The following is a 13,897-nucleotide window of genomic DNA, read 5'->3' on the forward strand; positions in this document are numbered from 1 at the left end:
ATGTTGAGCTAAATTCCTCCTTCAACCAGGACCACTGTAGTCAAAAGATTATGTCTGTCTGCAATCATTTAAATTTGGCAGCGTGGAAAGCTGCAGTGAGAGCCAGTACAGAACACAGAATGCACTGATGGCAAAAAAAATGGAACAATGATTCAGTCAGACAGAGCATGAAAGGAGGAGCTGTGGCTTGCAAAGTGGCTTGCAGAGATGCAGTAACTGTGGGCGGCCAAGCCCTATATCAGATTTGCCAATGGGATGCGTAGAAAGGTATCAGCTGAGCCATCGGCTGATGTGGGCAGGTACGGACATCAGCTGATCTTCACTTCATGGCCTGGCTGAACTGACACAAAGCTCCATGTTTTTATGGACTCAGCAAGAAGAAAGCTGGTGTAGTTTAAAATTTTAATTGCAGGATGATCAGCATGGAGAAAACCATAATTATACTCATGCAATAATCGGTCTTTTCTCTATTTAAATCAAGTCTGTGATTAAGGAGTGCTAGTTGGAAAGTATCAAAAGCAGACTGAAGGTGAGTCGGAGCCTTAGTTGAGCCTCACAACTAAAAGACACTAAAAAATATTGATTAGGAATAATTATATCACTTGTGTTGCCTTTATTATGTATGTCGTGTCATTTGTATCACTCTTAACCCTTAAAAATATTCTTCTAGGATGTCTAATTTGTAAGATGTTTTCATCTTGAAAAGCTTAAAAATATTTCTAAAGCCATTTACATAATTTCCACTTGATAAAAAGTTTGTCTCCTCTTGGTTCTTAGAGTGCCTCGATAACAGACAATGTGTGGAGTCCATGTGTTTTCAAGCCTTTAGCATCTGTACTGAGCCCTGGAAGTTAAATCAAACAGAGTTTGTATGTGTGGGACGTCCTGAGCGATGGGATCCATCATGCCAAAGCTCCTGGGAAACTCTTTGTTTGCTGATTAAAGATTCACTTTGTGCTGAAGGTTTGCAGTCTTTGTTCAGATGTGAGAGTGGCTGGAGGAAGACCAGTCAGATTTATTTGTTTCTGAGTGGCTGTAGCCTCATTTCACTGCCTCAGTGAACCGTGACTATGTGCTGACCATGCTCTGTCATCAGGCTGCACACATTATGCTGCAGTGGTAATACAGACATCAAATGCGTATGTAGGGCTGCTTTCTTGCATCAGTACAACATGGCCAAAATTAGAAACATCCTCTTGCAGGGTAACCTTGAAAAACTAGTTCATGTATTTGTTGCTTTGAGGCTAGACTATTATAATTCCTTATCATCAGGTTGTCCCAAAAGCACCCCGAAAAGCCTTCAGTTAATCCAAAACACAGCAGAGCTCATATTTCTCCCATATTGAATTCTCTTCATTGGCTTCTTGTTAAATCCAGAATAGAATTTAAAATCCTTCTCCATAGAGCCAAAGATATGATCAGGCTTCATCATATCTGAGCATCAGTCACCATATAGACAGAAGTGTTGGGCCACCCACGGGAGCTTTTATAATCCCATTCTAAATCCATCCCCCTTTGCAGCTTTAACAGCTTCCACACTTCTGGGAAGGCTTTCCACATAATTTCAGAGAGTGTCTGTGGAAATATTTGCTTATACATCCAGAAGAGCGTTTGTCAGGTCAGACACTGATGTTGGGCATTTGCAGTCTCTGTTTAGGTGTCTGATGGAGTTCAGGTCAGGGCTCTGCACAGGCCAGTTGAGGTCTTTCACACCAAACTCATTCAGCTTTCCCCAAAAATGTTGGGAGGCAATGTAATGACTTGCAAATCTCAAACCCATATTTTATTCACTATAGAACATAGAATACATATCAAATGTTTAAACTGAGAGATTCTAATATATCATGAAAAATATTAGCTCATTTTGAATTTGATGGCAGCAACACATCTCAAAAAAGTTCAGAGGAGGGACCAAAAGGCTGGAAAACGAAGTGGTATTAAAAAGATTTTGAAAATAATTAGATTAACTGGGAGCACTGCAGTAACATGACTGGGTATAAAAGTAAAGTCTGCAAAAACTGTCTACAAATTGTGGTACAATTTCAGAGTAATGTTGCTCAACATAAACTTAGGAAGACGTTGAATTTCTCACCATCTACAATTCGTAATATCATCAAAGGATTCAAAGAATCTGGAGAAATCTCTGTGCGCAAGAGACAAGGTTGGAGATTAGTACTGGATGCCCATGATTGTCAGAGCCTAAACTAGCACTGCATTGAAAGCAATCATGATTTTGTAATGGAAATCACTGCATGGGCTCAGGAACACTTGCAGAAATCATTGTCTGTGAACACAGTTCACCGTGCCATCCAAAAATGAAGGTCTATCATACAGAGAAGCTTCTGTATCTGTGAACACGATCCAGAAACACCGTCATCGTTAAATGAGCCAAAGCTCATTTAAAATGGACCGAGGCAAAGGGGAAAACTATTTTATGGTCACACAAAATGAAATTTTAAATTCTTTTCTGAAAATATGGACCCCACATCCTTTAAACTAAAGAAGCAAAGGACCACCTGGCTTGTTATCTGCTCAAAATCCTGCATCTCTGATGGTATGGGGGTGGATTAGTGCATATGGAATTGGCAGCTTGTACATCTGAAAAGCCACCATCAATGCTGAAAGATATATGCAGGGTTTAAAGCAACATATGCTCCCGTCCAGATGACGTCTTATTCAGGGAAGGCCTTGAATATTTCAGCGAGACAACGCTAAACCACATAACTGCTTCTATTACAACAGCATGGCTTCATAGTAGAAGAGATGTTGAACTGACTGCTTGCAGCTAGGATCCTACCTCAAACAAGAATGGGACAATATTCCTCTCCCAAAAGTCCAGCAACTACTCTCCTCAGTTCCCGGACATTTACAGACAGGTATTAAAAAAAGAGGGGAAGCTACACGGTGGCAAAAATGGCCCTGTCCCAACTAATGAGATGTGCTGTTACCATCAAATTAAATTCTTAAAAATTGTACGTTTTCTCAGTTTAATCGTTTGATATGTTTTTTATGTTCTATCGTGGTTAAAACATGGGATTTTGAGCTTTGCAAATCACTGCATTCTGTTTTTATTTATAATTTACAGCTTCCCAACTTTTTCAGAATTGGGGTTGTATAAAGACCCTTGAAGTGAGTGAGTGGGTCAGGACTATATAATAAAACAATCAAATTAAAATCAAATTTTTGCCACATTTTTATTAAATAAAGCAAATATTTCAACACCAGACAGTGATCGAAAGATTGTGAATTGTAAAAAGTCACCTGTAATATTCCCCATATAAAGATAGGAAAAGCAACAGATTTTATTGTGGATTAACTCCTGAAGTAGGAAAACAAAAAAATTCCCATCTTCTCCTACATTCATTAATAACAGAAACAAGAACAGCTGTCCTTTGACTTAGTGGAATCAGAAGCTGACGCAGCTAACAGCCCTTACAGCAGTCATAGCTTTTTAGAAATGAGGCACTACTGTAATATAGAGCAAACACACCCGCAATGACCTCATTCAAAACACACACACACAGACATAGACACACACACACACGCCTGGTGCAAATTTAGGTAGTTAAAATTATCCCGACTACTTCACAGATTATTTAAAACTTTTTTTTTTTTTTTTTTTTTTAGGATTGATTTAAAACAAAATAACATCTACAAATTAAAAATGGATAAAAATGTCTTAAAAACAAAAGTACATTCAACCTCACTGATGACAATTTTTAAAATGATTGTTAAAACTGAGTTGGTTAAAAATCTAAAAACATAACCAACAATGACATCAACACTGTGTCAATAAGTTAAGGATACTTACAAAATTAACATACCAATTCTACACCTATATGGGGACATGTAGTGTGTGAGTTCATGGACAAAAACAATACACAACAGAAGATAAACTTCTCTGTGGAGGAAAAGAGGAGTAAAGGGATTTTGCAAGTTAAGTTCTTAGCAGGTTTTTGGACTCTTTGGATCTATCCTAAACCCTTTAGGCTGGAGTAGTACAGACTTAAGCACACTGATTTAGCAAAATATGCAAAGCAGGATTTTGCACCCAGTGGACTAACCGAGAGAGGCCCAGCTGAGGACCGTATGGACTCTGTCCAGGTCCACCCACTAAAACCTGAGTGTTCCTGGATGAGTAAAACAGACTCTGGGCCAAGTTTGTAGTTCTCATCAGTGAGCAGTCTGAGCTGCAGTTTCACTCTGCTCCTGCTGCTCTCTCTTCTTCATCGCTTCAATCACTGCCATCTCCTTGGCCTCCTTCTTCTGGTTCCTGGCCTCAAACTGCAGCCTGGAAACAATAAAACAGACATCAGTGAACAAGGGATGAAGATACAGAATTATCTATGCAGAAATGAAGACGAAGAAAAGGAAAGAGTCCCTGACCTGTTTTCAATGATCCTTTGGACGATGTCATCAGTAGTGAGATTGTTCCCACTATCAATGACCTTGAATATCCCTCTCTTCTTTGGTTCCTGAGGAGGAAAAAACAAACAAAAAAAACTCATGACATCAAACAGCGGTTAGCCTTGAGACAGTTAAAGCTACTTTGAAAGGTCAGAATAAGGCAACCACCAAATTTCCTGACAAACATTTGCTCCATACTGTCACATGGGGTAATGGTGTGAATGCAAAGTCAAGGACCCATCATTCATCAAATCTAATGAATGTGGTGGACCCTCCTGATCAGGTCTCTGGGAGAGTCTGCGACCATGGAAAGTCCTGAAGAGACAAACTTTGAAGAATTCTAAGTGAATCAGATCTTTCCAAAGTTTACCTTCCTTAACACAGCTTGTTTCCACCATCGAAAATTAATGTGTTTTGTAACTATTCTTAACTTGAAATTTCGAGTTAATAAGTGTTTTTAATAAGTGTATAGCAAACATGAACAAATTGTCTTCAGGTTTTTAACCTGAATAAGAACTGCATAAAAAGTATGGAATCAATGTTTTCATGTTGAACTGTTGGACAGCTGATGCCTTCAGCCTCCTGCTTCTGGGTAACAAGGAAATGACGTACCTTCACTGAGCCTCCTGACTGGCAGAGCTAACTCAAATTTGAGTTATTAACGTGAAATTTTGAAATACGCAACTCAAAATTTATGGATGGCAATTTTTTTTATTTTTTTTTTAGTGGCAGAAACAAGCTTCCATAAGGAACACAGCAGGGAAAAGTCAGCCTCACATGTACTTATGGTGGGAAAAAAATCCCCAAAACACTCATGTGTGGTTTAGGTGAGGCAGCTGATGGATTAAAGTCCATTTAATGTCTGATCTGTGTCTGATATTTGCAGGATTATCTGTGACAATTTAACCCCAAACTCTGTTATTTCTCTGTATTATTAATCTTTGTCTGTTGCCGTGAATGTCAGTCCACAAGATGGGAGAAAGGGGAAAAAGGATAATCAGTAAAGGCAGAGGCATTGTGGAGACTCTGGATTTACTTAGAGTACCTCACATCAGGCTGTCTGCTGCCACCAAACCACTTAAAAAAGGACTTAACTGGATTGTTAGTGCAGCCTTATGCATAATATCTCCACAGTGTTTATCAACAGTGCACTCACAGCATAGGGGTCTACCCCATCCTTGTCTGGAAACACCTCCGTCTTGCCGTGACACACCAGGTCCACCTGCACAGTCATACAAACACACCTGATTAAGCCATGACCAAGTACAGAAATATTCTTCCACTTGCTTATTAGTTTGCATATAAACCGTTGTAGTTATCATTAGTCTTGCCATGGTAAACCTGTTAGTACTTTTTTTTTTTTTGTTTATTTTGTCTCAGCTAAAAGACACCTTAGCTTGCGCCAACATGTGCAAGTTCAAGTTAACTGAACCAAGTGATTTTTTTTTATTTTAAGTTTCACAAATTTATCTGAAACTCAGTGGTCTCATAAGAGGTTATGAAACTGAAGTGACTAACAAGTCTGTAAACTATTTTTTGTTTCTTTTGTTTAACTGATTATTGTTAAAACTACTTGAAGTGTGTTTGACATGCCTGTTTGTTGGTCTTTCAAAAGACCACCAGGGGGCGCCACACAGTCACAACTCACCTTAAAATGATCCAGCAGGTCTTTGCCGACTGCATAGGGAGCACCAATCACCACCTCTGACACATACTGCAGACACACAGGAAACCAGTGGGGGGGGGGGGGGTTATTAAATGATTAACCTTTTAATGGCAGAGGCACATTTCTGCTTACATGCCGAGATTTAACCAAAGACCTTTTACAGGAGACCACAAAGTTCAGCATGCATTTACAGCTCAGTGAACAAACTCTGCACCTTCTCATCAGGTGTTCGGTAAAACTGATGACAGAGCAGAGCGATTTAATGCTTTCAAGACTGTGTGACATTCTTGTAAGTAATGCAAACACATGATGCAGAAGGGGCACAGATACTCATTGTTCCAGACTGATAGCTGACCAGAAGGAATGAAGGGCACTTAGCCAAGTTCAGTCTGCAGTGCTGTGAGTATGTGGGGCTCGCGCTGTGCTGAACATTTCATTTATCTTGTGTAAACTCACCCGACAGGCCAGGACACTCAGGGTTCTCTCGTGGATGTTCATGATCGGGTAGTTCTTCCCTTTGTAGCGATTCACTTCCTGAAAAAAAGGAAGAGATCAATGATAATATTCTTCCCTTTCAGATATCTATCACATAGCTGTGACAGTACACAGAAAGTTCACATATAGCTTAGATTTACTCCCATACCAACAAAAATGCACATTTACACTGACCAAAAATTTTTCAGAAGCTGTCTACTCCAACATTTCTTTTTTTTTTTAAATCATAAATTGTAAGCCTGTCCCTCTGGTGTGTTATGGTTCCTTAATATGACAATTATTCACCTTTCTTCATTATGTAACAATTTAAAAATCAGAAAATGATGTGAAAATCTCTCCAAAACCAAACTTATTTATTTAGCAGTGCAGGGCACCATTTGGGAAACTTCTATGAGTCACTTTCAACAACATATTGTTAAATAAGATGAAAAATATTACTTGTGGGATGTTTTAATACATTATAACAAACATGTAAATTTACTTTGCAGCATTACAGATTTCCTGCTACTAAGAAAGTCAAATTCAAGGTCAGAAAAGAGGTCAAAAGGTCAAATAGAGATAATAAGATATGAAATTTGACACCTGCAGACTTAATTCAATTCTAATTTTAGTCATTCCTGCTTTAAATTAAGAACTTTCAGTCTTATATCTGACTCATGAAAACTGGAGAGAACCAACAATTAATTTTCAGTTCATTTTCAGTTTCAAAGACCTCTCAACCATCGGTGAGTGTGTTGGCTCAGGTGTGTATGTGTGTAATGAGGTGTACCTGGTCGAAGTGCAGACCTACGATGACGTATGGCCTCTCTGCCTGTTTATAGACCATCTCTAAGAAGTCAACATGGCCAATGTCTGCAGAGATGTTGTCATCAAGGAAACAACTGCAACAACACGCTCACCACAGAAATGAGTTCTCTCTTTGTTCATAACTCAGTTCTGGTTTTTTTTGTTTTTTTTCTCCACATAAGGATACGGAAGAGGTCAAATGCTCCAGCCACATAGATGATGGTGTCTCCAGGCTGAGGCTCCTTTCCTGAGGCAAACTGGATGATCTTCTGGGATGTCTGCAGGAACTGAGAAACTCCTGTCCAGGGACTGTGGCCTTTAGGACCCTTAAAGATGTCATAATAAACAGCACTGAACTCCTCTGACACATCCCCATCATCGGGACAATGTGGCAAGCCTTTGCATAGTAAATATCAGAATTCCTTGACATTTAAAGTAATGATATTTACCTTTCCAAAGTTGTCTGTATGCTGTTGGTAATCTGGGTTATTCTGCAGAGAGGAAAAAATTAGGCTGACAATAAAATAAACAATTACTGTCCACACACCAAACACAAAGATGTAAACTCACCATGTTGCTGTGGTGGGCTTTGGTCATGAGAAGCATGCGACCCACAAGGTCAGTGGTGGAGACGCCCTGAGTGCGCTTACATTCCCGGTAACGGCCTGCTCGCTTCACCTCTTCGTACGTGTCCTTGCCATCGACAGTCAGCGTGATGTCATCTGGTAATAAATATAAACCATAATCTCATCACATCCTGGAGTTTGACCACATCATGTACTGTGGTTGGGTGATATGCTAAAATTTTATAACTAGCCATCATGGGTTCATCAGCCAACAGTTAATGTCCTCACATTGCCATCCCTATTTGGGATTAAACTGGACAAATCCGGCAAGCCGATGCACCTAAAAATCAAGCAGCAAGCACACCGAGGATACCCTGCAGCCTCTAAATGAATAAACTGGTGGGGATAGCAGCTCTGCATGCATGACTGTCTTAAACCGGCACTGTTTCTAATGACCAGCAGGCTGCAACTCCTGTGGCTGCCAAAGACTTACCAGTTGTGTAGAAGTGGGAAAACTGCCCTTGGCTCGCTTTCTCTAATACTTTTCTGATGAGTTAATGATGTTAATCAATAGTTTCACATCATACTGAATACAAAGTTTACATTGTGAATTATGGCCCTGGTTAGTGTTTAGAAGGATGATAATGCAGGGTATGTTTAGGACAACTCCTTACATGTAGTGAGGCCAGCACCGGGACAGCTCATCACTTTTTCTTGAGATGAAATTGAATATTGACTTGTGGTGTGATCCAGCTAAAATTCAGTTATCACTAAAACGCATGTCATCCAAGAGGGCCAATAAAGACAAATTCATGGCCAAAGCTCTCATATTGATAGTTGAGGAGCTGATTGATTGACCTTTCATTGGACAACAATTTTTCTCTTGTTTATATGTAACCAGTAAACACAAACTCAACATTTCCTCCCACAGTGGTGCCTTGTTCATTGGCCGCATAGAGCCAGGCCTCCACGGTACCTCATTTGCTAGTTATACTCAGGAGGACTCCTTCACTGTGACGATGTGTACCAATAAGTGTTTTAAGCTGTGAGATTTAAACAGACTCACCTCCATGAACACAGAAGTCGCAGTTGTATTTGTCCAAAGTCTCCAGTGTGGTGACGTAAGGTGCTCCTTCCACCATCTCATCCACCCACTTGATTGCACGCACCATCTTGTAGCGTTCTTCCTGAGTGAAGACTGGAGGTCCTTTGTGTTTGGAAATCTCAGCTTTAAACGGGATTTTAGAAAAAAAAAAAAAGCTTATTACTTACAAGTAAAGAATAACAGGGGTGGTGAAGTTAAATTTAATTTATTTCAAGCAACACACGGCTGCAGTAAAAGCAATCTCAGACATCTAAACATTAAACTGATTACCAATAATCAAAAGTCTGCCTGAGAAGCCCACAAATAAAGAATGAATAATCTGTCAAAGGTTAGCTCAGCGTTTAATCAATGACTAACATCTTTATCGACTTCTACCACAAACTTTTAATGACTGTGATTTACAGATAAACAATTACTGGATGTGACTGTGTGCAGACTAAAGTCATTCAATATAAAATCAGTCCCACCTGACCACTCGCCTAAACACTCGCCATAAGTTACATGTAAGATTCAAGGAACTAGAACCGTGATGAAGCTGAGTGAATGAGCACTTTTCACCGAATGACCCACCAGTTAGTCTGGAATTAATATTTAATCACTGTATCAAGGTTAAAAAGGTTTCACAGAGATTCGTGGTCTTACAATCTGTATGCACGCCCACTATGAGGTAGTCTCCCATGGCTTTGGCCTGCCGCAGCTGGTTGGAGTGACCATAGTGCACCATATCATAACTGTGGAGACCAAAAGAAGCGACACGTCATCACAGTGGAAAACAATAGTTACATTAAGCGCTCAAACAAATGATTAAAAACACAACTGTGGCCTTAAGAACCAGCACCCTGCTGCTTTAGGCTTTTCACCTGCAGCCCTGCAGGCTCAAAGCATCACAGCCTTTAAAACGCATTTAAAAAAAAAAAAAAACCTGTCTTGAAGGACCTTCTCATTTCTTTTCTTTTTATCTTGTTACGGTGACCTTTCACAGCGGGTCATCATTTAAATCACATGGGTTATATTTGTTTAAAAACAAACTGATGGACTGTCATGGTGAGTAAAAAGGTTAAAGGTTACTGGGAGAAAGGGTAAGATCATAGACACAAAGTCTACAATGTTCCAGAGTTTATTTGCTTTCTACCACTTGGTAACTTGTGCAATGAATGCTCTCTATGGACTTGCCTTTTAAATGGAAAGTAAATTTGAGTACTCTTTCCATATTGCAACATTCAAATTCTCAGCTGATGATGCTGATAATGATGTTTGTAAAGACAATGGGACTAACATCCGATGCTGTTTTTGTAGTTATATTCTGACGTTTGTACAAGAGAAATAAATCCTTGCTATAAAAAAAAAAAAAAAAAAAAAACGACCACTGTAAAGCCTTTGAGCTTTTCATCACACCATCTTTGAAATAGCTGAAGGCCGGTAAAACCCTATCACCACCTCCTCGCGGTGCCGGCTGGATTCCAACTAACGGTGAAGGTCTTTAACGCCAGGTGGAGCGACGCATCGGTTGAAGTTTTCGCAGTCGCATCATGGATATGTCCGTTCCAAGCTTCGGCAAGAACAGCTAGGGCGTCCCCCGGAGGCGATGCGCGCCGTCCTCGCCCAAACAGCGTGACAAGTCAGCAAGGGCTCCCCGCCCACGGGCAAAGCGGGCTAAAGAAGTCAGCCCAACTTCGAATCGGTACAATGACCAGAAGGAGCCGCGAACTGGCCGCATCGCTCAAGAACCGCTGCATCGACGTCGCGTGTGTGCAAGAGACGAAGTGGAAAGGAGCGAAGGACCGGGACATCTGTGAAGGCTTCAAGCTCTTCTACAACGGTGCCAACTCGGCTCGGAACGGCGTGTGAATTATCCGGTCAGCCCTGTCTCCGCTCCTGTTCATCTTGTGCATGGACACAGCGACAGTCGATCTCCAACGACCCCACCCATGGACACTACTGTACGCCGACGACGTAGACTTAGCCGACGAAGCCAGAGGACAACTGGAGGCCCAAGCGCAGCAGTGGGACGCACAGCTGACCGAGAATGGGATGCGTCTGAACACCGCGAAGACCGAGTACATGGAGTTTGGCGAGCAGACCGACGGGACCATCAGCATCAACGGCGTGGCCCTCAAGAAGACCACGCAGTTCAAGTACCTCGGATCTATCCTCAGCAACACACTCCTGGATGTCCGCGCCCGAGTCAGCGCGGCCTGGGCCAAGTGGCGTCAAGTGATGGGCGTATTCTGCGACCGCAAGATGCCCGAGTGCCTCAAGGGCAAGATCTATAAGACCATTGTACGCCCCGTCGCCCTCTACGGTTGTGAGTGCTGGCCTGCAACTGCACGACACGAGCAAGCGCTGCATGGAATGAAGATGAGGATGCTCTGCTGGAGCCTGGGCTTGACACTGCACGACCACGCGATGAACGAGGACGTCCGAAGACGGATGGGTGTGGCCCCCATCTCCGTCAAGATGCGAGTAGCACGTCTTCGATGGTATGGACACGTCGTCCGAAGCGATGACAGCTCGGTGGCCAAGACCGCGATGCGCCTCAGCCCGCGCGGAAAGAGGCCCCGAGGACGGCCAAAGAAGCGGTGGCTCGACCGGATCAAAGAAGACATGAAGCACGTTGGTGTCACCCCCGAAGTTGCCCTAGATCGCGCCAAGTGGGGACAGGCGTGGAAACACGCGGACCCTGCAACTTAGCGGGAATAACGCGAGGAAGAAGAAGATCATCTTTGAAATAGCTGAAGCCAATTATACAAACTGATGAAACTATTAATGAGAAACAACCACTGCTATCATTAGAGTATAATCACTCCAGTTTCAGTGGAGCTACACTGTCTTCCAATGTCCTACAGAACAGGTTTTACTTGTATTTAAAGCCTTGAATTGTCTTGGATCATCTTACATTTCTCACGTTGTCACTTCATGCTCCAACTCACACTCATTGATCCCCGACTGCCAAATTTTTAGAACTCCAATATTCTTCAATATGTTGCATAAGCCCCCAAACCAGCATCCTCTTCTGTCACACAAACCCTCTGCCTGTGCTCCTTCACTATATCCGTGAATCTTTGTGGTTTTCCATTTTTTCTCCTGCCTGGCAGCAACATATTCAACATCCTTTGGCTGATATATCTACTATCTCTGCTGTGCACATGTCCAAACCACCTCAGCCTTGCCTCTCTAATCCTGAGCTGTCCCTCTGATGTACTCATTTCTAATCCTGTCCATCTTGGTCAATCCCAATAAAAATCTTGCCATCTTCAGCTCTGACATCTCCAGCTCGGCCTCCTGTCTTTTTGTCAGTGCCACCATCTCAAAGCAGGTCACACTATCATCTTGTAATTGTAATTCCCATTCGCTCTTTCTGCTGTCTCCACCCGCTCCAGCCTGCGTGCACTCTCTTGTGCACTGTCCGTTGCTTTGAGTGCAAAAAAAAAAGCCTATTTCTTTACTTTAAACAGATAATTTAATCTATACTAATATAGCATAATGTTTTTATTAATAATATAAATTGGCAAAATAAGTAGTCACTAAAGCTTTAAAATAAATATAGTGGAGGACATCCTTTAGAGTCACCCCTGCATGCTGCAGGTATCACTGCTAGAAAGAGAGAGGTGGGTGACTGCTGTCAGCCTTTACCAAAGTTTACAAGAAATCTGCCAAGTTCATCTACTTTCCAACTATAAGACTGTGACAAACCAAACAAATTGTCTGCATACAGACAGCGCTCATTTTAGCTTCTTATTAATTCAGTTGTGCTGTCACTGTGTAAGACAAAATGGAAACAGGTCAGGTTAACGAATGTTTTTACTTAATGAATCAGAGCTTCTTCCAGCTGTCACTGGGCGAGAGACAGAGGACAGCCTGAACAGGTCGCCAGTCTGTCACAGGGCCAGCACACATGGACAACATTCACACTCTGAGCTCCTGTTCTCTCATATTTCACCTGTCATTACATATTTTGTGTGCCTCAGTACATCCACAGGCCCTGCAGGCCACACTAACACGCCTCTTCTGCATTACAGTGAACAAAGTGTACACTAGATATTTATAACTATCACATGACTGCCTGCCTGAGTGAGTCCAGGAGAGAATTTACACATTACAAATGTCTGCGTGTATGTCGTTCAGCCACAGCAAAGATCGAGCCATTTTCCCCATAGCACACGGGTGTGGCAGAAGAGATTAAAATAACAATGACAGATGTACGCTTGTTTGTTTTATAAACGAGTCCCATCTGTTACCATCAGTATGACAGGCAGAGTAAATAAACACGTCCCTGAGTAAATATATTTTCAAATTAGTGCTCAGCATTACTCAGCCAATCAAAAAATGGACAAACAGTTCTGTCCATCCTGCACATGCTCATGATGGGATTTCTAATGGGATAAAGTTGCATGTGTAAAAACAAAAACAGATTTTTAAAATCTGTGCAGGCAAAATGACATTTCACAACTTTTATATCTAAGGTTCCTCTGATCCTTTAAATAACTAGTTTCACTTCTGTCCAGGAAGACTTTCATACATGGGCATAGGTTTACTTTGAGCACTGGTGGAGGACACTTAATTTTGAACATCAGACACTTAATTTCCTGGATTTTGATGCACTAATATGTGTGTATTTTTAGAATGTGCATGTGGTATCTGTTCACACCAGTGATAAATCCATTTATTTTAATCTAGAAATCCCTGGACTTTATGACTCTGCAATTGGCTACATACTGGACACATATGAAGCCATGTTGAAGAGGAGGTCACTGAACAAACTCCTTTCACCCCTATTGATGCTTCTGCACCACTTACTGGAAAGGCAGTGAAGAAACTTTCTATAAGACAGATTCAGCTCTGCAGCAAGAACAGATGCAGGAAACATTTCAC

The 13,897-nt window shown here is 41.5% G+C and overlaps 1 protein-coding gene across 1 annotated transcript in view; it reads right to left on the bottom strand.

The window, feature by feature from the left end:
- Nucleotides 1–3,175: 3,175 nt before the first annotated feature.
- Nucleotides 3,176–13,897, bottom strand: part of pcyt2 (phosphate cytidylyltransferase 2, ethanolamine) — a 12,803-nt gene continuing 2,081 nt past the window's right edge. Inside the window, exons 2-12 of the mRNA XM_030736131.1 lie at nucleotides 9,668–9,756; nucleotides 8,987–9,148; nucleotides 7,925–8,076; nucleotides 7,804–7,845; nucleotides 7,542–7,680; nucleotides 7,338–7,420; nucleotides 6,530–6,607; nucleotides 6,056–6,121; nucleotides 5,564–5,629; nucleotides 4,387–4,475; nucleotides 3,176–4,291 (exon numbers count right to left, since the gene is read on the bottom strand). Of these exons, the coding sequence (XP_030591991.1) occupies nucleotides 4,174–4,291; nucleotides 4,387–4,475; nucleotides 5,564–5,629; nucleotides 6,056–6,121; nucleotides 6,530–6,607; nucleotides 7,338–7,420; nucleotides 7,542–7,680; nucleotides 7,804–7,845; nucleotides 7,925–8,076; nucleotides 8,987–9,148; nucleotides 9,668–9,756 (1,084 nt within the window). The 3' untranslated portion in view covers nucleotides 3,176–4,173. The remainder of the gene's footprint in view (nucleotides 4,292–4,386; nucleotides 4,476–5,563; nucleotides 5,630–6,055; nucleotides 6,122–6,529; nucleotides 6,608–7,337; nucleotides 7,421–7,541; nucleotides 7,681–7,803; nucleotides 7,846–7,924; nucleotides 8,077–8,986; nucleotides 9,149–9,667; nucleotides 9,757–13,897) is intronic.

The sequence above is a fragment of the Archocentrus centrarchus genome, chromosome 1, assembly GCF_007364275.1.
Source record: "Archocentrus centrarchus isolate MPI-CPG fArcCen1 chromosome 1, fArcCen1, whole genome shotgun sequence".
Classification (NCBI taxonomy): Eukaryota; Metazoa; Chordata; class Actinopteri; order Cichliformes; family Cichlidae; genus Archocentrus; species Archocentrus centrarchus.